General features: G+C 38.6%; 1 protein-coding gene across 5 annotated transcripts in view; it reads right to left on the bottom strand.

Annotated features, from left to right (window-relative positions):
* Positions 1-985: 985 nt before the first annotated feature.
* LOC129767995 (eye-specific diacylglycerol kinase) overlaps positions 986-24,821 on the bottom strand; it is a 475,932-nt gene continuing 452,096 nt past the window's right edge. For all 5 annotated transcript variants that reach the window (XM_055769348.1, XM_055769339.1, XM_055769362.1 and 2 more), the window contains 4 exons: positions 19,696-19,759; positions 19,053-19,210; positions 9,391-9,554; positions 986-9,323 (listed from right to left, as the gene is read on the bottom strand). In XM_055769348.1, the coding sequence (XP_055625323.1) occupies positions 9,274-9,323; positions 9,391-9,554; positions 19,053-19,210; positions 19,696-19,759 (436 nt within the window). In that variant the 3' untranslated portion in view covers positions 986-9,273. The remainder of the gene's footprint in view (positions 9,324-9,390; positions 9,555-19,052; positions 19,211-19,695; positions 19,760-24,821) is intronic.

The raw sequence follows: 24,821 nt of genomic DNA, 5'->3' as shown, positions 1-24,821 counted from the left end.
AAGTGTAAATGTAAAATTGTATATGGTAGCGGTTGTGTTAAAATGACTTAAAGTATGAAACAATTTTTTCTCCCAAGGAAAGTTCATGCGACGACAAAAATTGGGAAAAAGCAGTCCCATGATTTTTTTCTCTTCATTTCATCCATACATAACACAGGATCCATTCCGTTCAGGGCCACAGAGGGCGGCCTTCATCATATCCCATTCCACTTTGGCATCTTCTATCGTGATACGCATCATCCAATGTCTTATAACCAGTCTTTTATTATCATCACTCGGCTGTGAACAAACAATACCTAACAACCCTAACAACGACGGTCTTTTCCGGGCCACCAAATCATTATCGTAGAGTGTAACAAGGTAATTCTTCAAACATATCCAAAACAACAGATAGCTTAACGGAATCCTACGTCAACTACGCGGTCGTGTCTCCTACACAACCCTCCTGTGACTTTTAAGAAAAGCTTGAACTGTACACTCAATTTTGCAACATCTGAATCGGAGATTTTTTGTTCGTTTTTTAAACATGAAGTAGAAATGTGAACATTCTAATTTCTTTCTCATCACTACATGTGATTGAAAAGGATCAATTTTACGATGAATATGAGTCGCTTTTAATTATTTACTTTCTAACCCCAAAAACTCAAAAATAACAACCCAACACGGGGTGTATACTTAATTTTGCGATTGACTGTATGTATTATCGCAAGACCATATTATCAGCGATGGATAATCTCTGGGCGAATTAATTCGATAGGGAGTACCGGTCCTCTTTACGTGACTCGTATTACGGCAATGGGAATTAACCTGCATTGCCAAAGATGTCCGTTGCGTTGGGTTCTCTCTGTTCTTTAGTTCTCAAACGAATGTGGCTTCATTGAATAAAAGTTGTGTGATATCTTCCTTTGATCAGCAACATTTGCGACCTTCCCGCATGACTTTCTTTTCCGTTCCACCGCAAACCAGTACTGTACCAACCCTCAAGTAGTGAGATTCAAAAGTTGACAGTAGTTTTTATTATGTTTCGATTTCGAGTTTGCTATATTCTGTTTGCAAAGTTGCACTCTTTCCTGCTTCTGTTCTGTTTGCTTTTAGTGTTGTTGTTGTTGTTGTTGTTGTTGTTGTTAACAATAACAACAGTGACGCCCGTGGTTTGGTTTGATTTGCCCTAACCTTTGTTTCTTTTGTTTTTCGTTTTTTCAAACTTCCCTCTCTCTAAATAAAACTATTTTTTATTAATGTTTATTGATTTTTTTTTTCTGTTTTGCTTTGTTCGTTTTCATTTGCATACTAGGAGGAAAGTGAAACAATCATTTTGTGTTTATTTCATCGTTTTTATGGGGGAAACAAGGAAAAAATTTACTTAGCGATGTAAGGTACTGGTGCACAAATTTGATAAGTTTTTTTTCTCTCTTATTTTGTTCGTTTCTCCTCGCTCTATATAGCTTAGTTCGCTTGCTTTTTTTTTCTTTAAATATACTTTGATTCTTTGAAATTTACTTGCGTTTGTGTGTTGTAGTGTTTGCTTTATTTTTTAAATATAAAAAGGCGTTTCTAGTGTGAGTGAGTGGAGACGGTCACGTGTTGCACCTTACAGGTGCAACCGCGGCCAGAAAATCAACGTCGATGAACATTAAACCTTACGTAAAAATATCACCTAGATGATGTTTTGTTTTCCTTGTTTAGTAATAAATAATGTTGCATTATAACAATAGTAGAATACCCAAGTAGAATAAGTTAAAAATGAGTTTCTCAACAAGTAACCGATAACTCTAAGGCTGGAATGTTTGACTGGTAAAAAGGTCTTATCCGAGAGAAAAAGGGAAACCCGCATAAAGTGCGCTCTGCTGAAGCTGGAGCCAGGCCTCTTGCTGAACTTGGTTGCTTGTTTCATTTGTTAGTTTCTGAATTAATCACAATGTGTGGTCCAATGCGGAAGAGCGGGGTTCGTGCTCTGAATGATCCAAGAAAAGGTGAGGGAGTGTGTTCGTAATATACTTGTATGTGCCAAAAAAGTGACCTTCGCCTATACAAAAAAGTGCGACGGGAAAAATGTGGTACAAATGTGCATTGGTTTTCAAATAGAATATTCTAGTTATTCTTGTTTGTTTGTCAAATATCATTTGTAGTTCAATGTGATTGTATTTGTATTTGTTGTTTTGTTCATTCCGGTTTGCGTGTGGGTGTTCTGAACTATTGTGATTCGGATACGGAGTACACTTCGATTAGGCAGAGCGTCGGCTGTGGAATTACAATGCATAGCTATTCGATGTGACTAGATATAGTATCATGTTATTTGTTTGCATCGAAAAAACGACGTGATTATTAGTACCTGATCCAATGCTGAAATTAGAGCCTAGAAAAGGCGATTTTTTTCAAAAGATAGCACCGCAAAGAAGGTTCTGAGTGGAGGAGTAACATACTTCAGCTATTCAACTTCAAATGATCTTTTAGTGAGCTGATCGAGCTGTGAATTAGATAAGGCCAAAGGGAGCATCGATGCCCTCTATAAAATAGTATAGCTATCTGTTCTAAATTTGAATAAAACCACTTTTACTCTGCCCGGTTGGAAATTCGCGTGCCAAATAAGCGTGGACATTGTGCCTCGCCGAAACCAAATAGTGTGTACTCCGTTTATGCTCTGTCGTGCAGCATCTGTGGGCGAAAGTCTTTTGTTTCTATGCTTCGTTACTAAATGCTGCTGACGTCAATATGCTTATATAGAAATAGGAAAAATAGACTGTCCTCTTCAGTTTTGTTTTCTTGAACTCTAGCATTTCCTATTTATCCGGTTTTTTTTCTTTGTTCTGCTTGTTTGTTTCTCGTGTAAGTATTTTTGTCTAAATGATACTTTTTATTCATAGTGTATGTATATATACCTTATTTGGAGGAGTGCTCTTTAAATTGTTGCTCTACTACTGTTGTTCTCAGAGACGAATGAACTCTCAGAGTTTAAAGTCTCTCTAATTCAATACCTTCCTTCCTGTTGTTCTCGTGAGAAACTATATTCCGATAAAAAAGTACATCATCAAAAAAACTATAGGTGTGAACCACATTAGTTGTTTTCCGCTCCGTATCAAATTGCGTGTTATGAGTTTGATCATCTTCTTGTTTTTTTTAGGTTAAATTAGTTACTTTACTTACTTCTAGAGCAAAGGTGATTTTTGTTTGACTTCTTGTTTATTCTTCTACAATGGTGAGTTTCCGATCAAGGAAACTTATTTTCACCGCTCCTCCCTCACACCGTTTCGTTTTTTTGTTTGTTTGTTTGTTGTGTTTCACTACAGATTTGGACCCGTTATCCTAGCTCTCGCTTCCTATCTCTCTTTACACTATATTTGCTCTTCCACCGTATTTCTTAGAATACATTGTCACTACTATGTACTATATAATTTTAGTTTTATTCATTTTTTCGTGAGACTTCACCAAAGTGGATGTAGTGTGGAGAAAAAAAAACCGACAAAAAATGACAAGTATCTTATTCCTCGGCCTACTATGCGAGTTTTCTCTTCGCTGAAAATGTATTTACAGTAGAGGCTGATTTTCATATATCCATTTCGTGGGAACAAGGAAAATCCACATTTAGATCACAATTTTTGGTTATGTCGGAGATTGAAGTTGTCTTGTTTTGGGTTTTGGGTTCCCGATGGCGCTTGGGTCGCTTGCGAGGCATGTCAGTCAGTTTGCCCATCCCCATAGGCGCGGAGAACAATCGAAAAGGATTGATCGATACCAAAAAAACAAACAAAAGTACGGCTGAAATACGATTGTCATAGCTTGAAGTGTAACTACTCATCAAATGACTCTATTTACAAGGTCGCGAAAGTCAGTCTCTCGCGTATCACACATTGCTGCCGCCGCCGCCGCTTATCACCTAGAACGCGAACGCCGAAAAGTTTGAAGGAAAAAAGTACAACTCTTCGCTTCGGTTTTTATTTTGTTTTGTTTGCGAGGATTTTTGACACTGAGTTTGAACGAAATTGGTCCTGGTTCGAACTTTGTGGGGTCGGTGAGTTTGCTCCCGCTCCCAGCCGCTTGATTCGGGCGGCTCGGAAACAGAAAAGGGGAGGAGGAACAAACTCCCGCGCGCTTTATATATTGCTTACCTAGCGTTTTTTTATAATAAATTCTTTAATGTTTTTCCTGGGGCAATAGTTTGCATGAGAAACCTAGGGGCACGAAGGCTTACCATCAAGTTATTAACCCCTCAAACTATGAATTGATTGGTCGATATTCATGCTCCCTTCTGTGAGACGCATTTTGCGGGCAGGGGACCCAAAATTCGGCCCTTCCAGCAGTGCCATCTATGTGGGATGCACACTCTGGGAGGGCGGAGAGCTCGAAAAAAACGGAATATTATTTACAGCTGTACATCGTTGAAATGATGAACCCCCCGCCGGAAAATAGGAATATCGATACTCTCCTTCTCTCTCTTAAATGCTAAGAATCAAAAATTTCTACACTTACGTTACACACGAGAAAAAGTACAAATGTTTTTTTTTAACGACGTTTCATAACTCTGTTTTGCTTCACAGGAAAATCACATTTTAAGTATTTCGGTAATGCTTCTCATTGTATCTGTTTTTTTAGTTCAGTTTAGTTTAGTTTCACTTTGCTTCTCACTAGTCTAGTTTAAAGTTCTGTGAGTGTCTTCTTAAGGAGTTTTTTTACAAGTTTTTACTATGCTTACGAGTTTAATTTTAATAATTGACATCAGTTTTTCTTGGTTTTCTACTCCTTGCTCCGCGCGTCTTCTCAACACGATCTGTTTGATGTACCGAAAAGGGGGAACCAAACCCAAAAACACGAATCTCTCCGTTGCGATAATCTATTCTCAGTAAGGGCACATTGTTTCATTAGAATTTGTAACGGGGAGAAACCAAAACGCAAAATCTTGAACGGAAAAATGCTGCTGAGCTGTTCCACCGCAAATATCGATTTTTTTCATAAATTTTATTTTTGCATTCTTCAGATTTGGCTCAAATTTTGCAGACACATTCTGCATGACCAAAAATCGCCATTTTGACTCTAGCCTTACCATTTTAACTCTAGCCTTTCTTTTGAAAAGGGCCTAAGCAAAGATTTCTTGAAAATTTTCAAAAAAATATAACTCAGAAACGGATGGTCCAATTGACTTCGGTTTCTTCCGCGATGTTTTAGGTTATTATTCAGACTATGTGGAGAAAGCATGCACTGTTAAACAAATGTTTGATTTTTATTTTAATTCAAAAATAACACCTCAAACTCTTTTCTCATAAAAGATGTTTTTATTAATTTTTTTTTTTTTATATGTTGCAGCGGCAGCTAATGCAGTGAGAAATATATTTGCACAGTGCACCAAAACGGAGAAATAATGGACAAAAAAGTTATAATTTGTGTAAAATATATTAGGTGTACCGGCAAGTTTCTTCTGTTTACAACAGATGGCGTAACTTGATTATTATTCCAGTGAATCAAATTTCCAGACATTCGTTGGAAAGCTACTGTCATTGCACGTCTTTTTAAGTAGATGTCAAAAAGTTGAAGCATAAACAACATAGCTTTTTTCCACTTCAAATATGTCGAATTTCGTACCAACGAGAGTGTTTTTGCGGGGAGTGTTACTTTATTACTTCAATATGAAGAAAAAAGCTGCGGAAAGTTATCGCATTTTGATGGAAGTTTATGGTGACCATGCTCCAACTGAGCGAACATGTCAGACGTGGTTTGCACGTCTTGTGGTTTAAAAGTGGTAATTTTGACTTGAAGGATGAAGAGCGTTCCGGACCGCCAAGAAAGTTTGAAGATGAAGAATAGGAGGCTTTACTCGATCAAGATCCGTTACAAACACAACAAGAACTTGCAGATACACTAAGTTGCTAAAACCGAATGAAACCATTACGGGGGACCTCTACTGACGACAATTGATGCGCAGTGAAGGAAAAACGGGCACAATACGAGCAAAGACACGATAAAGTTAATTTGCAGCACGACAATGCTCGGCCGCATGTCGCGAAACCGATCAAAACATACTTGGAAACGCTGGAATGAGAGGTCCTATCCCACCGCCGTATTCTCCAGACATTGCTCCGTCCGATTACTATCTTTTTCGATCGATGCAACAGGGCCTGGTTGACCAGTACTTCTCTAAGTTTGATAAAGTCAAAAATTGGTTCGATCCGTGGTTAGACGACATACCGGTAGATTATTTCCGCAAAGGGATCCGTGAATTGCCAGAAAGATGGAAAAAAGTTGTGACTAGCGTTGGGCAATACTTTGAATATTAAGTTTGCAACCATTTTTGCAGAATAAAGCATTATTTTTTGAAAAAAAAAGAAACTTACCGATACTTCCAATAATTTATAGCAAATGTATTTCAAAATGTTGAACCCCATTTATTATATAAGCCAAATATGCAATTAGGACAAAATTTGTCTTTCACAACTTTTCTTATTATCAGTAGGAATGAAGATTTCTATTCACCCAGATTAGCAGAACACGTCATAAAATGGTAAAATATGGTTCAGTATTGTGACGTAATTCTGGCACTGATTCACCTGGCAACAAATATACCTTGGCTAACTCGTGTTATCGATTATGACGTGATTATGAATTGAAGAATCACCGAATATCATGACCAAAGTTTGAGCAAATCTGAACTCTCGGATATAGGAATGTAAGCTGCGAAACCAAACACTTTATTAGTTCTGAAAAATGCTGTCACAATCAAGCGATCCTTGGAGCTGACTATTGCAAGCAAGCGAACTCACGGGAAAACACCCACCGCAGAAAGACAAAACCCTAGAGAAGTAAACGAAGGTCCGGAGTTACAACCAGAAATACACTACTAGTACTATTGTGGAAGAGGTCGAAGACTAGCACGAGAATATAGAAACCGTGGATGATAGGAACACAGAGGAGGAACAGGAAGACGAGAGAAAACAGTGAAATAATATACATTTTGTATGAATTACAAGATATGGAACTAGCATCATCGAATGCATTGGAATTCTTCGGAGTTTATGTGTCAAAATCATCTGTATTGATTAAACTCCAATGAAACTTACTACTTTTATTTGTTTTTCTTGAAACAGGAATCCGAAGTTGCATCAAATTCCCAATGAACAAAAGCCGGAAATAGAACTAATGTTTGGAGACCAATAAAACTTAGGATGCTTTACATAACGCTCTAACATTTTGCTCGCAATTTCATGAGGCTTAGAGTTTGATGATACTGTAAATTTCGAGTGAATGTTGTGAACAGTCACTGCCTTCGAAAGTACCCACAGCTTGCATGTGTTTGCAAGGCCGATTCATCCAAACACAGTGGTTTTGAAGTCCGTGTTAGAGAAACACATTAATTCCGGTATGTACATATGCATTGGGAACAGAAGTGCCCCGGGCTTACGTGTATTTGCTACGCCGATTTCCCCAGGCACATTGGTTTTGAAGTCTGTGTTGGGGAAACCGAAATTCGCGGTCACTCTGGATGTTCGCTGCAACATAACTCCTTTTTTGAAAAAAAAAATAGTTTTAAGTGTAAATGATGAAATAAAATAAAGATAAAACGTTGTTTTAACAGTGCTTACTTTCTCCATATAACCCCAATAATAACCTAAAACATTACGTGAGAGACACCAAACGATTTGAAGCAACCATTTCTGAGTCCTATTTCTTGAAAATTTTCAAACAAACTTTGCTTAGGCCCTCACAAGCAATGCAAGAGTCAAAATGGCAAACCGATGATACAAATTGTCGTTTTTGGTGATAAACGGTAACGGTATTGAATTAAAGAGACTTTAAACTCTGAGAGTTCATTCGTCTCTGGTGATAAAGAATGCGTCTGTAAAATTTGAGCAAAATCATAAAAAAAAACTCGACCTTCGAATTCAACTGGAATCGCTCTACTACCATATCAAACCGATCGCACAAACACACACGACGCACACCCACGCACACACATACACACTCACAGGAACGTCTAGGCCATGGTGAGAGCCCATGGGCATGCCGCGATTATGCCTAATTACTCAACCGAGCGGGGTTTTTCCATTTCATTAGTATGAGATGAGCCTCCAATTTAGCGCTTAGGAAGTTTTGGTATTTTCTATTATTTATGTTTTCGATGCTCGCTTCTGCTGCTAGTTTTGACCCTCGTTTCACGCCGGAATAAAGTTCTAACCTTACTTATTTCTAGTAATTATTCTCCAATCACCCATAGCGATAATGACCATTCGCTTTTTTTGCTTGATGGTCTCTGTCTTAGTTCCATTTAGTTTAAATTTGCCAAAATACAACTGCTAACCTACTACCGGTGTGAGTGTCTCTTAACACTATTTGATTTAAATTTTCAAAGAGCTATCTAAACTTTACTATCCCTACGCGTTTTTGAAAAACAAAAAGGGACAAATGTAAGAAAATCTCCCTCCCGAAATTAGCTTGATATGTTGAAACGTCGTCGGAACAGAATGACGTTACATTCCACCCACCACAGTACTAATCATTTCGATCGAAACCATAATGGATAAATATATCAAAACGTCTGCCTCCCCTGCGCCACGGAAGCCGAACAGCTAACCAGACTGAACACGACTCGCACACGATCCATTCACGCCTCCACCGATTTTGCTTGTTTCGCCAAAACATATTATCATTGTGATTAATCTGTAATCGTTTGTTTGCCTCGTCTCTTCCGCTTTTGGTGCTGAGATTCTGCTGAGACTCCAAAATATGCGCAGTCACTTTCCCGCCGCCCGAAAGTGATCGAATCAGTCTCTCTCCGATTTCTTCGTCCCCAGGACGAAGCCTTCCGTACCCTGATTAATGTGTAACCCATTTGTTTTAGTTTACTTTGTATACTTTGACTAGAGATTTCGCCCTTGATTGAATCGCGTCTCGCGCGCGACCATGAATCATAATTTGTGTTCCCTGCTGCTTTGGTTGTCTATCTCTCATTAGCGCTTCATTCTTCTGACTTCTTGCTCTTGGACGACGACGACGGATGGGACGCATAATTTACGCACAAAACATGGACCGTGAACAAAGTCTGTGATGTATGATGAGCGAAACCAAAGCGGCGAAATTAATGCCTTAAACCTCACTAACGCGCTAATACTAGAAATATAATAATAAATAACAATGAACAATCATCACCAGAGCTTTTGGGGGCTCCCACGCGCCCGCTCCCATCCCCCTCCCCACTACTGGATACACATTCGATGTTTCTTGACTGCCGTCACGCTAAGAGAAGGAACATTGACGGCGACTTCCGAAAGACGACGAATTCACACGGTCTCACGCACATCCCTGCTGCTGACCTTCGACGAGCTGAAACTGTTCCTGATCTGGACAGGACGGAAAGAAAAAAAAACAATGAAACAATCATAAGACAAAGTATCAAATGGCACTTACTTTCCAAATACGCCGCCAGCTCCCGATCCTCGGCGTCGATCGCCTGCATTCGCGCCGTTCGACCGTTGTTGTCCTGGATGGACAGGATGGCGCCGGCCGCCACCAGCATGTAGCAGATGCTGCGCCGCCCGCAGTTCGCCGCCTTGTGGAGGGCCGTTTGGCCGCTGTGGGCGGTAGAAAAAAGGGGAAGAGAGTATGAGTATGATTTTGCCTCAATTTTCGACGAGATCAAAGGAAATCCAAGTCAAGATATAAAACGAACCATGACGATGCATTTACCAACACAGTGCGGTGTGATTTTAACAAGAAACTATTTTGGACATTAATATCTCTTTGCCAGTTGAGGGAAGTGGTATGATAAAGATTTAATTCGAAAGATGAAAGGTCTATGAGTGAAGTTACATACATATTAAAATTTTGATAAAAAACAGGAAGTGGGTTATATCTGTGGTATAACCGCAAGGTTGACGTAGGACTATCGTTGATTTAGTGATCATTTGTTTGAAGTTGAATCTGAATCCATTCTGAATGAATGAATAAATGAATATTTGGGGGATTTCGAAAACGAGAGCGTTACGTTGGAGGCACAAGGTTCTATGCATCCAATATTGGATACAAAAATATTCTACTGAGAGGGAAGAATAATTTTCAGAAGCTTCTCTGTTAATTGCACTTGATTGAAAAACCACAAACCGGAATGCATTTGATCGCAGTATTATATGGATAGAAAACATTAAAATAAACTCTTTCGCTTGAATGTAATTTTCAATTCCAAGGGAAACTGGCAGATTATTTTTCAGCAACGATAACATCTTTCCGAATTCTTCTCGATGCCCGATGCCCGCCAGTGGTTAATGCTAACTCGATAACCACCAACCGAAAAGAGTTGTGCGCGTGTATGTGTGGGTGGCGGCTTCTCCGATGCAACAAACGGAACCAATTTTCGATGCTGGTACTCTCTTGGTTGCCTTCTCTTTTCCTCCTGATGGATCGACTCTTCTGCGCTCCCTCACAGATCGAAACGTACTGAATGCGTTTCTACTTCTTCTTCTTCTTCTTTATTGAATTAAAGAGACTTTAAACTTTTCAGTTCATTCGTCTCTAGTTTTCAAAAAGACTATTGGGAAACATTCCTGCTCGATCACGTCCATTGCCTTGAGAAAGGCATTCGATTCCTCGCCGTCCAGCTCGCCCAGCAACGGTGTTGTCCAGTCGGTGTCCTCACGAAGGATGAATGCGTTTCATCACCAGAATATCGCTTAAGTATGCTTTTTGTCCGTGATTGAATCGAGATAAGGTGTAGTATATTATGGCAATTTGGAAGACAAACTAGAGGCGAATGAACTCTCTGAGTTTGAAACTTTCAGCGACTGAGCAATAATCGATGGAAAATTATATGATTTTGGCGATGCGAAACATTTTTCATTTTATGCATCCAATATTGAACACGAAAATATTCTACTGATGGGGAAGAATAATCTTCACAAGCTTTTCTGTTAATTGCGCTTGATTAAAAAATCACAAAACAAAATGTATTTGGTCGCAGTATTATATAGATAGAAAACATTAAAATAAACTCTTTCGCTCGAATGTAATTTTCAATTCCAAGGGGAACTGGCAGATTATTTTTCAGCAACGATAACATCTTTCCGGATTCTTCTCAATGCTTGATAACCACCAAACGAAAAGATTTGCGCGCTTATATGTGTGTGTTGCGACTGCTCCGATGCCTCAAGCGGAACCAATTTTCGATGCTGTTACTTTCTTGGTTGCCTTATCAGTGGCATCACTCTTCTCCTGATGGATTCCCTACTAGCCTAAGGTGCACAAATAGGCCCTTGGTGACGCCGTTCATCAGCACTTTCATGATGAACGAAGTTAGCTTCACCACAACAGCGACAACATGCTCCAATTGCTGTTCAATTATAACTGAGTGGATTTCCGAGCGGGGCTCGCTTTTATACCGATTGGTGATTTAAATAGCCTGTTTTGAAAGCAATTTTCAGGCTATTGAAACAAGTTTTTGGATCAAAAAGTAACGAGTATATAACGCGTAGACATTTTATCTTTCGTGATAAACAAAAATAAGAAAGATAATTGAGTTTGATAAATTTCCCATGGAAGGTCCCTATTCCAGAAAACGAGACGAGCAATTCGTCTCGTCTCGTCTCGGCTTCAGTCACTGTCGAGACGAGCAAAATATCCTATTCCAGTACACGAGTTTCATTGAAATGATTTATTTGGTAGACCGGAGAGGATTCAGTTACTTTTTCTCGGTACCGTAAATCGGGAGCAAATTGATCACTAATTTCAGAAAAATGAGAATATTTCCGAATTTTTTTGTTAGATTTATACCCAATTATTTTTAAAATCAGTACTGTTAAAGTTAAAGTTAAAGAAATCCTTAAGCACTAATTTGGAAAATTTTAGCGGAAAATTTCTAAATGTAGCTTCGGGGTGAAATTGATCAATCTATGTTTTTCAGGATTTTCTAATATCATATGCACAAAAATGTATAGAAAATTAATTTTAATGATAATTCAAGGGTTTGAGGTGACAAAAACCTGATTTAACACTAAACCTACCTGTGTATACCTATTCCAACCACAGTGGGTCAAGTGACCTTTTATGAATAGTTAGTGAACAATGACTCGATTTATATAGTTTTGTTGAGAAACGTGGCATACCATATTTTTCCTGTACATTTCGACATTTTGGGATAACAATTATTAGCATAATATTGAAATTACAATTTTTAACATGTAAAATAGCACTGTAGCTTGGAATGGTTGCTGTTAGCTCGTTTGGATAGTCAGCAATACAATTAATTATGATCATTCACTATCTATTCACAAATTCAACAAAATATATAGAGCAATAGCAAAAAATGTGTAATGCTAGGGTTTTGTATGACAACCACACATACCAATCTTTCTGATATCATATAAATGTTTGCAAGGGTCAAATGACCCGTTGCGGTAGTTAGGGCAGATTACATACATTTCTCAGTAAACAAAAATAACAACAGAGGAGTAAACACAGAAAAATACATTCCATGTATGTTTTAGGAAAAGTAGTGTAGGCAAATTATGTTGTGACAATGTAATTTGCAAGAAAATTTTGACTAAAAGATTAAAATGAGTCATTTGACCCCTCGTGGTAGGTTTAGTGTTAATCCACCTCGTCATGCCTTTCCATAACTCGATTTGAACACTGATCTGCAGGTCATCCGGAGACCATTCGGGTTATCCAAATGTGGCCAAAAACCCTTAAAATGGTCACCAATGAACTAGTTTTGACGAACCAAGACGTTCGATATGTCGCATGATGGGATTCGGTTCTGGTCATTCGTGGTGCTTTTTTGTTAAACTGTTTTTTCTTACTTGTTTGAATAGTAACTACAAGTATTAGATTACTTATTCAACTCATCAAGTATCGGCTTGAAGTGAATTAAAATGTTTAGCGTCTATAAATATTGTTTTGATGTGTTGAAAATATATTTTTTTACCATAGTGAAAAATGTAAACGAAAATGCTATTCAGAAAAATGTTAATTTTTATGCAATTTAATAAGAGATTCTTTGAGATCCATTGACAAAAAGAACCTTCAGATGATTATTGAACATATCAGATTAAAAAAGTTTAAAATTAAATTGCACAATACATCTGAAAATTTGGGGTTGTTTTCAGTAATACGTTTGATCAATTTCACCCCGGTGATCAATTTGCCCCCAGATGACGGTATTTTCAGAGATGTCCGACGAGAGGACATGTTTTTATTTTGAAAAAAAAAAATGGGTGGGTTATATCTATGATATAACCGCAAGGTTGACGTGGGACTAGCATATCGTATCAATCATTTGTTTGTATTGATTAAATTTTTGGTTGAATGAAACAATTCTCGAATTCAATTGAATTCAATATATTTGCTTAATGAGTAAAAAGATTGTATAATTCCATATAAGGTCAATTCATGCATTATAATAGATTATAATCTTCGTTACAAGTAAATTTAATGACAGTCCTTTTACATTTGGTATGATGCCTAGAACAAAATATGTGAACGGAAGAATTATCAAACGATTATTTCATTTTACGTTTCCTTCTAAAGTTTGCATCTCTCAAGTGTACGTACTTCTCGAACCGCAAATTTGCTTGATTTTGATATATACGTTGAACGCATATTGTTTAATCAATAGGCGTCATCGCAGCAATTGCTTATCAACATCTTGCCTAATCATCAAATGGTATGCGTAGGAATTCAGTGAGCAGAAGATATTAAGGCATATCCTTGAAGGCAATCTTGAATAACCGAGCCAAAGCGTGGTGTTCGTACCCGTTTTTGTAATCCGTGTTAGCAAAACACTTTTCGAAGTGCCAAAAAAACATGCGAGTGCAGGAGTACCCCCGAAAGACAGTGTTAAGGAAACATATTCTAGTTTGCACAAAGGCAAGCGAGTACAAAAGTTTTTGCATTTGTTTGCAGAGCCGATTTCCCCAGACATCTTGGTTTCGAAGTCTGTGTTGGGGAAACACATTTCAGTCGGAACAGAAATACCCCCGACTTTCATGTATTTGCAAACACATTTCAGTCGGAACAAAAATGCCCCCGACTTGCATGAATTTGCAATGTCAATTTCCTCAGACACTTTGGTTCAAAAGTCTGTGTTGGGGGATCACATTTCAGTCTGAACAAAAATAACCCCGACTTTCATGTATTTGCAATGCCGATTTCCCCACGCTCCATGAATTTGAAGTCTGTGTTAGGAAAACACATTTCAGTCGGAACAAAAAAGCCCCCGACTTTCATGTGTTTGCAATCCCGATCTGTCCAACGCTGCTTGGTTTTGAAGTCTGTGTTAGGGAACACATTTCGGTGAGAACAAAAGTCCCCATACTTTCATGTATTTGCAATGCCGATTTCCCCAAGGCTGCTTGGTTTTGATGGCTGTGTTAGGGAATCCGTAGATCGAGCCAATCAAAATGAGAAATTTAGGACGTTTAGATAACGCTTAACATTTTACAGTTATTCAATTGTTTATCTAATGAAAAATATCATTTTATTTATTGCGATAGAAGTGTAGAAACATTCCCTATCAATTGATGCAAACATCTTTTCGATCCAGTAAAAAATGTTCGAGTTATAAGCATTCGGAATCTTTCATTTTTTCCTGCATGTTCTGTGTTTAGGTTTTCATTTTACCCCCCATATACTCCGATTATACGTAGTCCCACGTCAAAAACAACAAACATTTTTAAAATTGATCAATCGATACTCTTTTTTTAGTGTCAAAATTTTTTAACATTACATTGCACATAACAAAATGGAATAAGTTTCATATATCTTTTGATTTCATTGATATTTTTTCTCGAGCATATGGTTTCATCACTCAGACGTTTTGTTATTACGGATTTATTGGGGGCAATGTCTGTTCACCTGATCAACGATTTATCAAGAAAGTTTCAAATCGATATGCATGTATTTCCAATGAAGCAGTTGTTTTGAATTATTCATTTTCGTTCAATATGATGTGAAGACACTTTTCGTGCCTCGTTAATATAAATTCAAAACAGTCATCTGGCATCCCTGAATATGAGTCCTATGTTTACATTCAGTTGTGTTGTTTGAAAAAGGCCTATTTGAAAATCTGTAAAATCTTGCAGCTACTGAATTGAATTTGATGATTCCAGTTGCAAACATACATTGCTCATGCAATACTAGTTTAACCGTGAAACAATTTTTGAAGAAAAAGGCGGAACAGAAGAATACCGATGCTTTAAATCAACAAGGTGAACACATCAAACAAACTAGACGACTCGACTGATTGATTGGCGAACGGGGCCAAACGGTCGCTGAGCCAGACGAGCTACTCGCAATCCAAGTAGTGGGCCGACGTCAGATCCGGCCAGACGCAACTTCCGGCAGGCATTTCGTACTATAAATTTTCCTGTTCACAGTCAATCCGGAGCTAAAGAAGCGCGGCTTTGATATCTCCTCCTCGCTGATTGTCAGCCACAGCAGCACCTTCTTGGGGAATCTGGTGTTTGAAATAAAATTCACTTCGGAGCACACTTCCTTCGTGGGCGAAGTAAAGTACGAAGTGCACTGCCAGACGTTGCCAACCAGGGTGAGACAGGTCTCGTCGTCCATCACCACCGCCACGTCGCGATTCCTCGTTAAAATCGACTTGACCATCTTATTCAGCCGCTGCCGCTGCGTTAGTGCCTGCAGCTCCGGGACCAGTGGACGGAACTTCCGCTTCCTGACATGTACGTCCATGTTGACCAGGAACTTTTCCACTGTTCGGCCAGTTGCATCGACTTCTCGGCCAAGCGCACGCTGCGATGTAGCCACTTTTCCCTCGATCTTCCTCTTCAGCATCCGTGGGAGCTTCTTGTCGCTCGGGGTCGTTGGCCGTCCGGAATCAGGCTTTCTTTCGATGCTCTGATTGTTGTCCAATAGTGCCAAGATGTTGTAGATGCCGGAACGGGCGTATCCGGCGTCCACAAAGTGCCTCACGATGTCCGTTTTCGACGCGGTGGGGTACCGTTCTTTGAACGGAGTAGCTTCACTGTTTTCGCCATCTCGGTTATAGTTCGACTGAAAGAGCGGTCAATTTTTTTTTGCTGACTCATTGGTTACTACGATTGATGCTGTATAGGTAGTTTCGTCAGTCTGTGCGAAAGTAAATCCATGAAAAATCGGCAATTTTTGTCCATGTTATTTATGCAAACGTTACTACAAGTTATTCAAATTGACATCCCTTGGGGCATGTCGTATTTCCATTATCCAGTTAGTGGTTTCATCATATGCCCCACGATTTTATTTTAGTCTCATCAGTTGCAAATAGGTACTTCTGTCAGTTAATAGGGTACCTTCTACCGTCTGTATATAGGGATTTTTAGACCGCCAAATCCCCAAAATCAGTTTTCGTTTATGTTGACCCCTGCGGAATCGGTATGGACCCTAAGGGGTCGATATCGACCACTTTGAGAATCCCTGCCCTAGATTAATGAAGCAAGGGGTTCGATAAGAGATATCTGCTACTCGCCTAATTATTTTTTAACTTTTAGTACATTATCTGCATTAATATTATGTTCACTCACAATGCAACCGTTCATCTTAAAAAGTTTATTTAGTTATTCTTCATAATACAATGCATTCAGTATCCCTAACAAACATTCTGGTCGGTAATTATGTCATTTGTTGGAAAATCTATATATTAGGCTGTCAAAAAAGTCCTGCGGTATTTCCGCGAGGTATCGTTGTAAGCGCGTAGTTCTAGTTGTATTCATTGTATCGAGTCATACTATAGCTTGTTGGAAAGGTATTTTTGCGCGCTATAATATAGTCCTCGACAGTGTTTTGTTTGGTTAAGTCGTTCGTGAGTTATAGTGTCGCAAATATGGAGCAAAATAAAGAGAAAATCCGACATATTTTACAGTACTACTATGACAAAGGCAAAAATGCATCTCAAGCTGCCAATAAAATTTGTGCAGTTTATGGACCCGATACAGTTTCCATTTCCACCGCACAACGATGGTTTCAACGTTTTCGTTCTGGTGTAGAGGTCGTCGAAGATGCGCCACGCTCCGGAAGGCCTGTCGTCGAAAATTGCGACAAAATCGCTGAATTAGCCGAGAAAGACCGGCATAGTAGCAGCCGTAGCATCGGCCAAGAGCTGGGGATAAGTCATCAAACCGTTATTAACCATTTGATGAAGCTTGGATTCACAAAGAAGCTCGATGTATGGGTGCCACACACGTTGACGCAAAAAAAACATCTTTGACCGTATCGACGCATGTGAATCGCTGCTGAATCGCAACAAAATCGACCCGTTTCTGAAGCGGATGGTGACTGGCGATGAAAAGTGGACAACGTGAAGCCCAAACGGTCGTGGTCGAAGCCCGCTGAAGCGGCTCAGACGGTGGCCAAGCCCTCATTAACGGACAGGAAGGTTCTGCTGTGTGTTTGGTGGGATTATCAAGGAATAATCTATTATGAGCTGCTTCCCTATGGCCAAACGCTCAATTCGGACCTGTACTGCCAACAACTGGACCGCTTGAAGGTAGCACTCATGAAGAAGAGGCCATCTTTGATAAACAGAGGCCGCATTGTCTTCCATCAGGACAACGCCAGGCCACACACTTCTTTGGTGACGCGCCAGAAGCTCCGGGAGCTCGGATGGGAGGTTCTTTTGCATCCGCCGTATAGTCCGGACCTTGCACCAAGTGACTATCACCTGTTTTTGTCCATGGCGAACGAGCTAGGTAGTCAGAAGTTAGCCATCAAAGAGGCCTGTGAAAATTGGCTATCCGAGTTTTTTGCCAATAAGGAAGCGAGCTTCTATAACAGGGGTATTATGAAGTTGGCATCTCGTTGGGAACAAGTCATCGAACAAAACGGCGCATATTTGACTTAAAACAGAAGATTGTAACTAATCTTATGAACAAATGAAAATTCAGAAAAAATACCGCAGGACTTTTTTGACAGCCTAATAATAATATATATATATATATATATATATATATATATATATATATATATATATATATATATATATATATATATATATATATATATATATATATATATATATATATATATTTCTGTCTGTCTGTCTGTCTGTCTATCTGATTCTTATGGACTCGGAAACTACTGAACTGATCAACATGAAAATTGGTATGTAGGGGTTTTTTGTATATTGAGGTTTTAGGGTGCAATAAATGTTTTTATGATGGTTAGACTCTCCACCTCCCTCTCTAAGGGGGGCTGCCATACAAATGAAACACAAATTTCTGCTTTACTCGAGAATTAATCAAGCAAATGGAACCAAATTTGGCATGTGAAGGTTTTAGGGTGCAATAAATGTTTCTATGGTGGTTATACTCTCCAGCCTCTCCTTAAGGGGGGCTGCCATACAAATGAAACACAAATTTCTGCATAATTCGAAAACTAATGAATCAAATGGAGCCAAATTTATCATGCGAATGTTTTAGGAGACACGAAACGTTTCCATGGTGGATAGACACTCCTCCCCTCTCTATGAGGGGGGGGGGGGGGGGGATGGCTACCATACAAATGAAGCATACATTTCTGCATAATTCAAGAACTAATCAAGCAAACTAAACCAAATTTGGCATGTGTAGGTTTTAGGGGGCAAGAAACATTTCTAAAGTGGTTCAACACTCCTCCCACCTTTGTGAGGGGAAAAAATTGTCCGATTTAGGGCTGTCTTTCATATTTTCTATCATATTTTCTGTATAAAACATTTATTCCATGTAACAGAGAAACGTGTTATTTGCAAGTGGTTGGAAAATATTGAACGAGAATTGTGTCTGAAAATAATCTGATATTATAATGATGAGTTTTGTTAGAAATACTTGGAATTTTATAGTAAAAGGTTAATTAAACGGGATCGATTAGAAGATCAATCAATCAACAGTTCTACGATTGGACCCATGAACTTGCTCATAGTAAGAAAATGTGAATGTTTGAAGGTATTGATAACAATATAACAAATTTTGAGCGGGACAAAGTTTGCCGGGTCAGCTAGTTCTTTATAATACAGTGCATTCAATATCCCTCACAAACATTCTGGCCGATAATTATGACATTTGTTGGAAAATAGCTGAAACAAAACAGAGCTTTTGGAAACTTACGTTTCGTTGTCGATCATGTTGACGATGGAGTTGGGCGCGTAGGAGATCAGGTAGCGCACGATGTCCTTGTGGCCACAGCGCGCCGCATGATGAAGTGCCGTTTGACCGCTCGAGTCGATCGACAGCAGCGAGTATCCCTGCATGTGGAGGTCTTTTAGCTGCAGGAAAGGAAAGCAAGGGTCAAATGAACATGGCTCTACTCAGATGGTTTCATGATAATTGGAACATTGTCTGGGTTTCAGTGGAATTCTAATGAGAAATTAATTAACAGCTCACTCTGACCTCGTACGATTTTGAGTTCATGTAAAATTTGACTCGATTGTTCGGAACTGCAGTGAAAAACTGCGCCCAATTCCACAAAACCGCCCCCAGAGGAGACAAACGAAAGGGATAAACTTTTAATTAACATCGTGTTCTCGGAAGTCTGTGGGAAAGTTTAGGTTACAAAAATGACCAGTTTCTGCTGAGTTTCGCTAACTTGATTTATGGGAAAACGAGAAAGAGAGCCCCCCTCAGGCTCGCTGGCAATGGACAGAAGAACCAACGAAGACAAACTTTGGCGCTGTGTACCTTAGCTATCATAATAGTTATCCGAAATCCGAGCTAAAAGCTCTATGCTATGCTAACGATGTACTTTACTCACCATCACCAAATCGCCGGTTTTGGCCGCTTTAATCACCGCATCGGTTGTCTTCTCCAACAGATTGCTGCTTTTCCACCCCCACGAACGCGAATTATGCAAATGGTCGGACAGGTGAGCACAGGTGTTGACGGTCGCACCGTGATTCGATGCGGAAGCAATCGGCCCAAGGGGCAACGGTGGCGAGAATGAAAGAAAACAAAATTATACAATTAAATTCAAGAGTATACTTTTTTATTTATTATCCCTGGATCATTTTCCAACACTAGAGGCTACAATTAGACGCATTCTACGGAAACACACACACAAGCATAGACATCTACATATACAGTGAGTGACAGATCTGACGAGAGATGTGAGCCGAGATGGAGAAAAAAAAAATAAACGCCTTCGCATTAATCATGCTAATTTTTCTCCAGCTCCTAAAACAGGATAATGTTGTTTTTCTGTACTCGACACCACGGACGTTTATATACACATCAATTATCCTAGGAACCACTCGACTAGATTAGGTGGTTACGTCGCGATATGAAAGTCATAATAAAATTTAGCAGCCAAACGCAAACAAATTAAAGACCAGAGGGAAGAAAAAGATGCGAGGGGGCAACAAGCGAGGCAAAAACATATCCCAAGTCCTTAGGAAAAACCTTTTCCTGTCAACGGAAGTGGGAGGCGCACACGGGGAGTGGTGGAAAATGATAATCATCAAACTTCTAAACATAGAAAGCGCGGGGTTTCCCATCTCTCTCTGAATTTGATGCGACATGCTGATACTTTTCATTTTTTTTCATTATTTTTTTTCAGTTGGGGAACGAAGCTGCGGGAAACAAATTAAAAACGTCACAATTCGTTTTTTAATACACATTAATTATACGCTGGTTGAATGTCTAGGCCGGCAAATTTGCGCATAATTAGGGCCCTCCCTACGTTTGATGCAAACTTTAATGAAGATGCCATTAAACTTGCCATTCATCAGTTGGATAAGATTACGGGGGAATTCTAGTGTAGAGACTCGTATTTTGGACGTTTTTTCGAGCTCCGTAAAAATAAAACAAAAATATTTATACTATCCATTATATCATTATTTATTCATCTATCTTTGAACAATAAAACAAAAATCGAATGGAGGAAAAATATTCATAACTAAAACAGTTAGGAGCTGATGAAGTGAAAGGGTTCCAGAAACAGTTGTACCATGGCGTACACGATTCCAGCTCTTCTGGTTATCTGGAACAAAAAAAATCGAACAGATTCTGAATCAGTGAAGATGCCGCTATCCCATGAACCTCGGACAAAAACCAAAAACATGTTTTTTAACAGAATGGCGACCGTTTGAAAAACAAAATGCGGCTCAAAAGGTTTTTTCTTACGTTTCGCGATTTTTTAAAAATAGTAAAATTTAACAAATAACAATTTTTAGAGGTTCATGCGATAGAGAGATGTTCGCAGATTGTATCCATATGTATTCGACATGAATCGGTTCAGTAAAACTTGAGATATCGTGTACGTCAGTTTGAAAAAAACTAGTTTCGAGAAAAAACGCGTTTGAAGTTCATTGTTATGGCCGTACTAAATTAGATACCCTAATGGCCCTAACTCGGTAAATAATAGGATCTTCGATAAGGCCTTTCTAGGGTATACTCTTGAATGTCTAAGCTACAGAAATATAAGGGAAAAAATTATTTTTTTTAAAATTTCTAGACTAGAATACTGCCTTAACCCATTTTAGGCCAAGCGTTCGAAAAATCGAACGGCGACTTTGATAATTTTTCAGGTCTTTGGAATGGAACCATATGGTAATGTTTTTGCAGCAAAAGATAGCTTAATTAATTAGTTACCGCTTATATCGATTTCATTCAATTTTGAGTAACATTATTGGATAATAAATTCGATTTAAAGCAAGTGTGTTTGGAAGGTGTTTTCAATTTCAATTAAAAAACCCAATAAAATACAAAAATATGTAAACTTTTCTACAGTATTCCTTCGACAAATGGACATACATTGTGATATAGAGCGAAAATCATTCGCTTGAGCTTCCTACAGGAAAATAACAGCCGGGGAAATTGAGTGTTCGAAAAATCGAACGATGGCCATAACTAGCATTTTTTTCTGCTGAATCAACCCAACACATCTAACCTTCGCTGCTCATTTTGATTTGTATACTTTAGAAGACGGAAGGTTTTATTATTGCTTTTTCAATTGTGAATGTTTGCAAATATCGATTAATTTAGCAAATATTATTGAAAATCTGTATGATTTTTTTGTCCGTAATAACTTTAGGTGATAGCGGCCCGTAGAATTTGTTTTATGGAGGAAATGATCAGTACGCGTAACGAGGATTCTAATGAGATTGTTTGTGCGAATATTATTCCGCCAGACCGAATAATAACCTCCCAACCCGCTATGCCATTGTTTTTTCGCAGTACTCTGGTTCTTTGCAGGTTTCGGAAAATCTTCGATTTTTTCGGGAAATGGATAATTGTGGAGACTAATTTTAAAGACTAATTTTAAAGCATTAACATTCCTTCACAGTTAACAATAAAAATAACAGCATATGCTTTCGTTTGAAAGAAAAAGCCTGCCAGTAATAAGTTAAAATTACATGAAATAAGAAATTCCACATCTCACCTTAGGTGGATTCATTTGGGTTTATACTTAGAGACCTCCATTCTTTTGTTCTTGTTCTTCCCGGAATCCGAAATTGATGCATTCATGAATACCGTATATTTGCTAATTGAAGTGACTTTTAGTTCGCAGTATGTTTGTACTTGCAAAAAAAAAGTGCGGGTTTCGGCCAATGTTCGATTTTTCGAACAGTCATTTCCCGGAAAATGGAAGATGGGAAAAAAATAATTCTTGAATATTGGAGTTCCTTTAGCGTCAGTAATCGAAATTACACCAATGGCTTTCGTCAAAAAAATTATTTTTACAGCTTGGTCGTTAATAGGTTAAAGCGAAATTTGCACTTATAACAAACAAAAAAAAATAGGAGATTGTGTCCAAGACACGATCACATTGTTGACGCAGAACTACGCTGTTGTTTTAATCGAGTCACTTGTTAATAACTTCGGGTATTTTTTTTAGAATGCTGCGGAATTTTAGAAATTCCTGTTTAGTAGAATGGTTTGGTCGCAGAACATTACACAAGCTGATCGCATATCGCACTTTGTTTCATGTCAATGCATTGAAAATTTACCTCGACCGCTGTTCTGGTGGCCTATTTCGCAATTGACATACACTCGGCTACAGGCGATTATATACTTGTGATACCAGCACCATTATTCCACATCTCAGGGGGGAGGGGGAGGGGGGAGGATTATCTAACCACCATAGAATCATTGATTGCAACCCTAAAACCTGGAATTTTCGAGTAATGCAAATATTATTGAAAATCTGTATGATTTTTTTGTCCGTAATAACTTTAGGTGATAGCGGCCCGTAGAATTTGTTTTATGGAGGAGCTGGAGGAAATGATCAGTACGCGTAACGAGGATTCTAATGAGATTGTTTGTGCGAATATTATTCCGCCAGACCGAATAATAACCTCCCAACCCGCTATGCCATTGTTTTTTCGCAGTACTCTGGTTCTTTGCAGGTTTTGGAAAATCTTCGATTTTTTCGGGAAATGGATAATTGTGGAGACTAATTTTAAAGACTAATTTTTAAGCATTGACATTCCTTCACAGTTAACAATAAAAAAAACAGTATATGCTTTCGTTTGAAAGAAAAAGCCTGCCAGTAATAAGTTAAAATTACATGAAATAAGAAATTCCACATCTCACCTTAGGTGGATTCATTTGGGTTTATACTTAGAGACCTCAATTCTTCTGTTCTTGTTCGTATATTTGCTAATTGAAGTGACTTTTAGTTCGCAGTATGTTTGTACTTGCAAAAAAAAGTGCGGGTTTCGGCCAATGTTCGATTTTTCGAACAGTCATTTCCCGGAAAATGGAAGATGGGAAAAAAATAATTCTTGAATATTGGAGTTCCTTTAGCGTCAGTAATCGAAATTACACCAATGGCTTTCGTCAAAAAAATTATTTTTACAGCTTGGTCGTTAATAGGTTAAAGCGAAATTTGCACTTATAACAAACAAAAAAAAAATAGGAGGTTGTGTCCAAGACACGATCACATTGTTGACGCAGAACTACGCAGTTGTTTTAATCGAGTCACTTGTTAATAACTTCGGGTATTTTTTTAGAATGCTGCGGAATTTTAGAAATTCCTGTTTAGTAGAATGGTTTGGTCGCAGAACATTACACAAGCTGATCGCATATCGCACTTTGTTTCATGTCAATGCATTGAAAATTTACCTCGACCGCTATTCTGGTGGCCTTTTTCGCAATTGACATACACTCGGCTACAGGCGATTGTATACTTGTGATACCAGCACCATTGTTCCACATCTCAGGGGGGGGAGGGGAAGATTATCAAACCACCATAGAATCATTGATTGCAACCCTAAAACCTGGAATTTTCGAGTAATGCAGAAATTTGTGTTTCAGTTGTATGGCAGCTACCAACCCCCCCCCCCCCCCATTAAAGAGAGGGAAGGAATGTATAACCACCATAGAAACATTTATTGCATCCTAAAACTTCCAGATGCTGAATTTGGTTTGGTTTGCTTGATTAGTTTTTGAGTAATGCAGAAACTAGTGTTTCATTTGTATGGCAGCCCACACCACCCCCCTAGAGAGTGGGGAGGAATGTCTAACCACCATAGAAACATTTACTGCATCCTAAAACCTTCACATGCTAAATTTTGTTTGGTTTGCTTGATTAATTTTCGAGTAATGCAGAAATTTGTGTTTCATTTGTATGGCAGAGGGGGGAGGGGTTTCGAACTATCATAAGAACCATGCCCGACCCCAAAAACCCCTACACACCAATTTTTGAGTCGATTGATTCAGTATTTTTCGAGTCCATAAGAATCAGACAGAAAGACAGACAGAAATCCATTTCTATATATATAGATAGATTTCTCTCAAAGAATTGCAAAGAAAACACGTGTCCGGATTTGGAAGCATGATTAAAAAAGTGTCCGGATTTAAAATCACGACACGATGAAAGAAATTTCAAATTTTGAACAAATATAACATGATTTTGTGGAATTCTGTGATTCATAACTT

The sequence above is a fragment of the Toxorhynchites rutilus genome, chromosome 1 (genome assembly GCF_029784135.1).
Source record: "Toxorhynchites rutilus septentrionalis strain SRP chromosome 1, ASM2978413v1, whole genome shotgun sequence".
NCBI lineage: Eukaryota > Metazoa > Arthropoda > Insecta > Diptera > Culicidae > Toxorhynchites > Toxorhynchites rutilus.
Note: the sequence above shows the minus strand (reverse complement) of the source record. Positions and strands in the feature narration are given on the sequence as shown.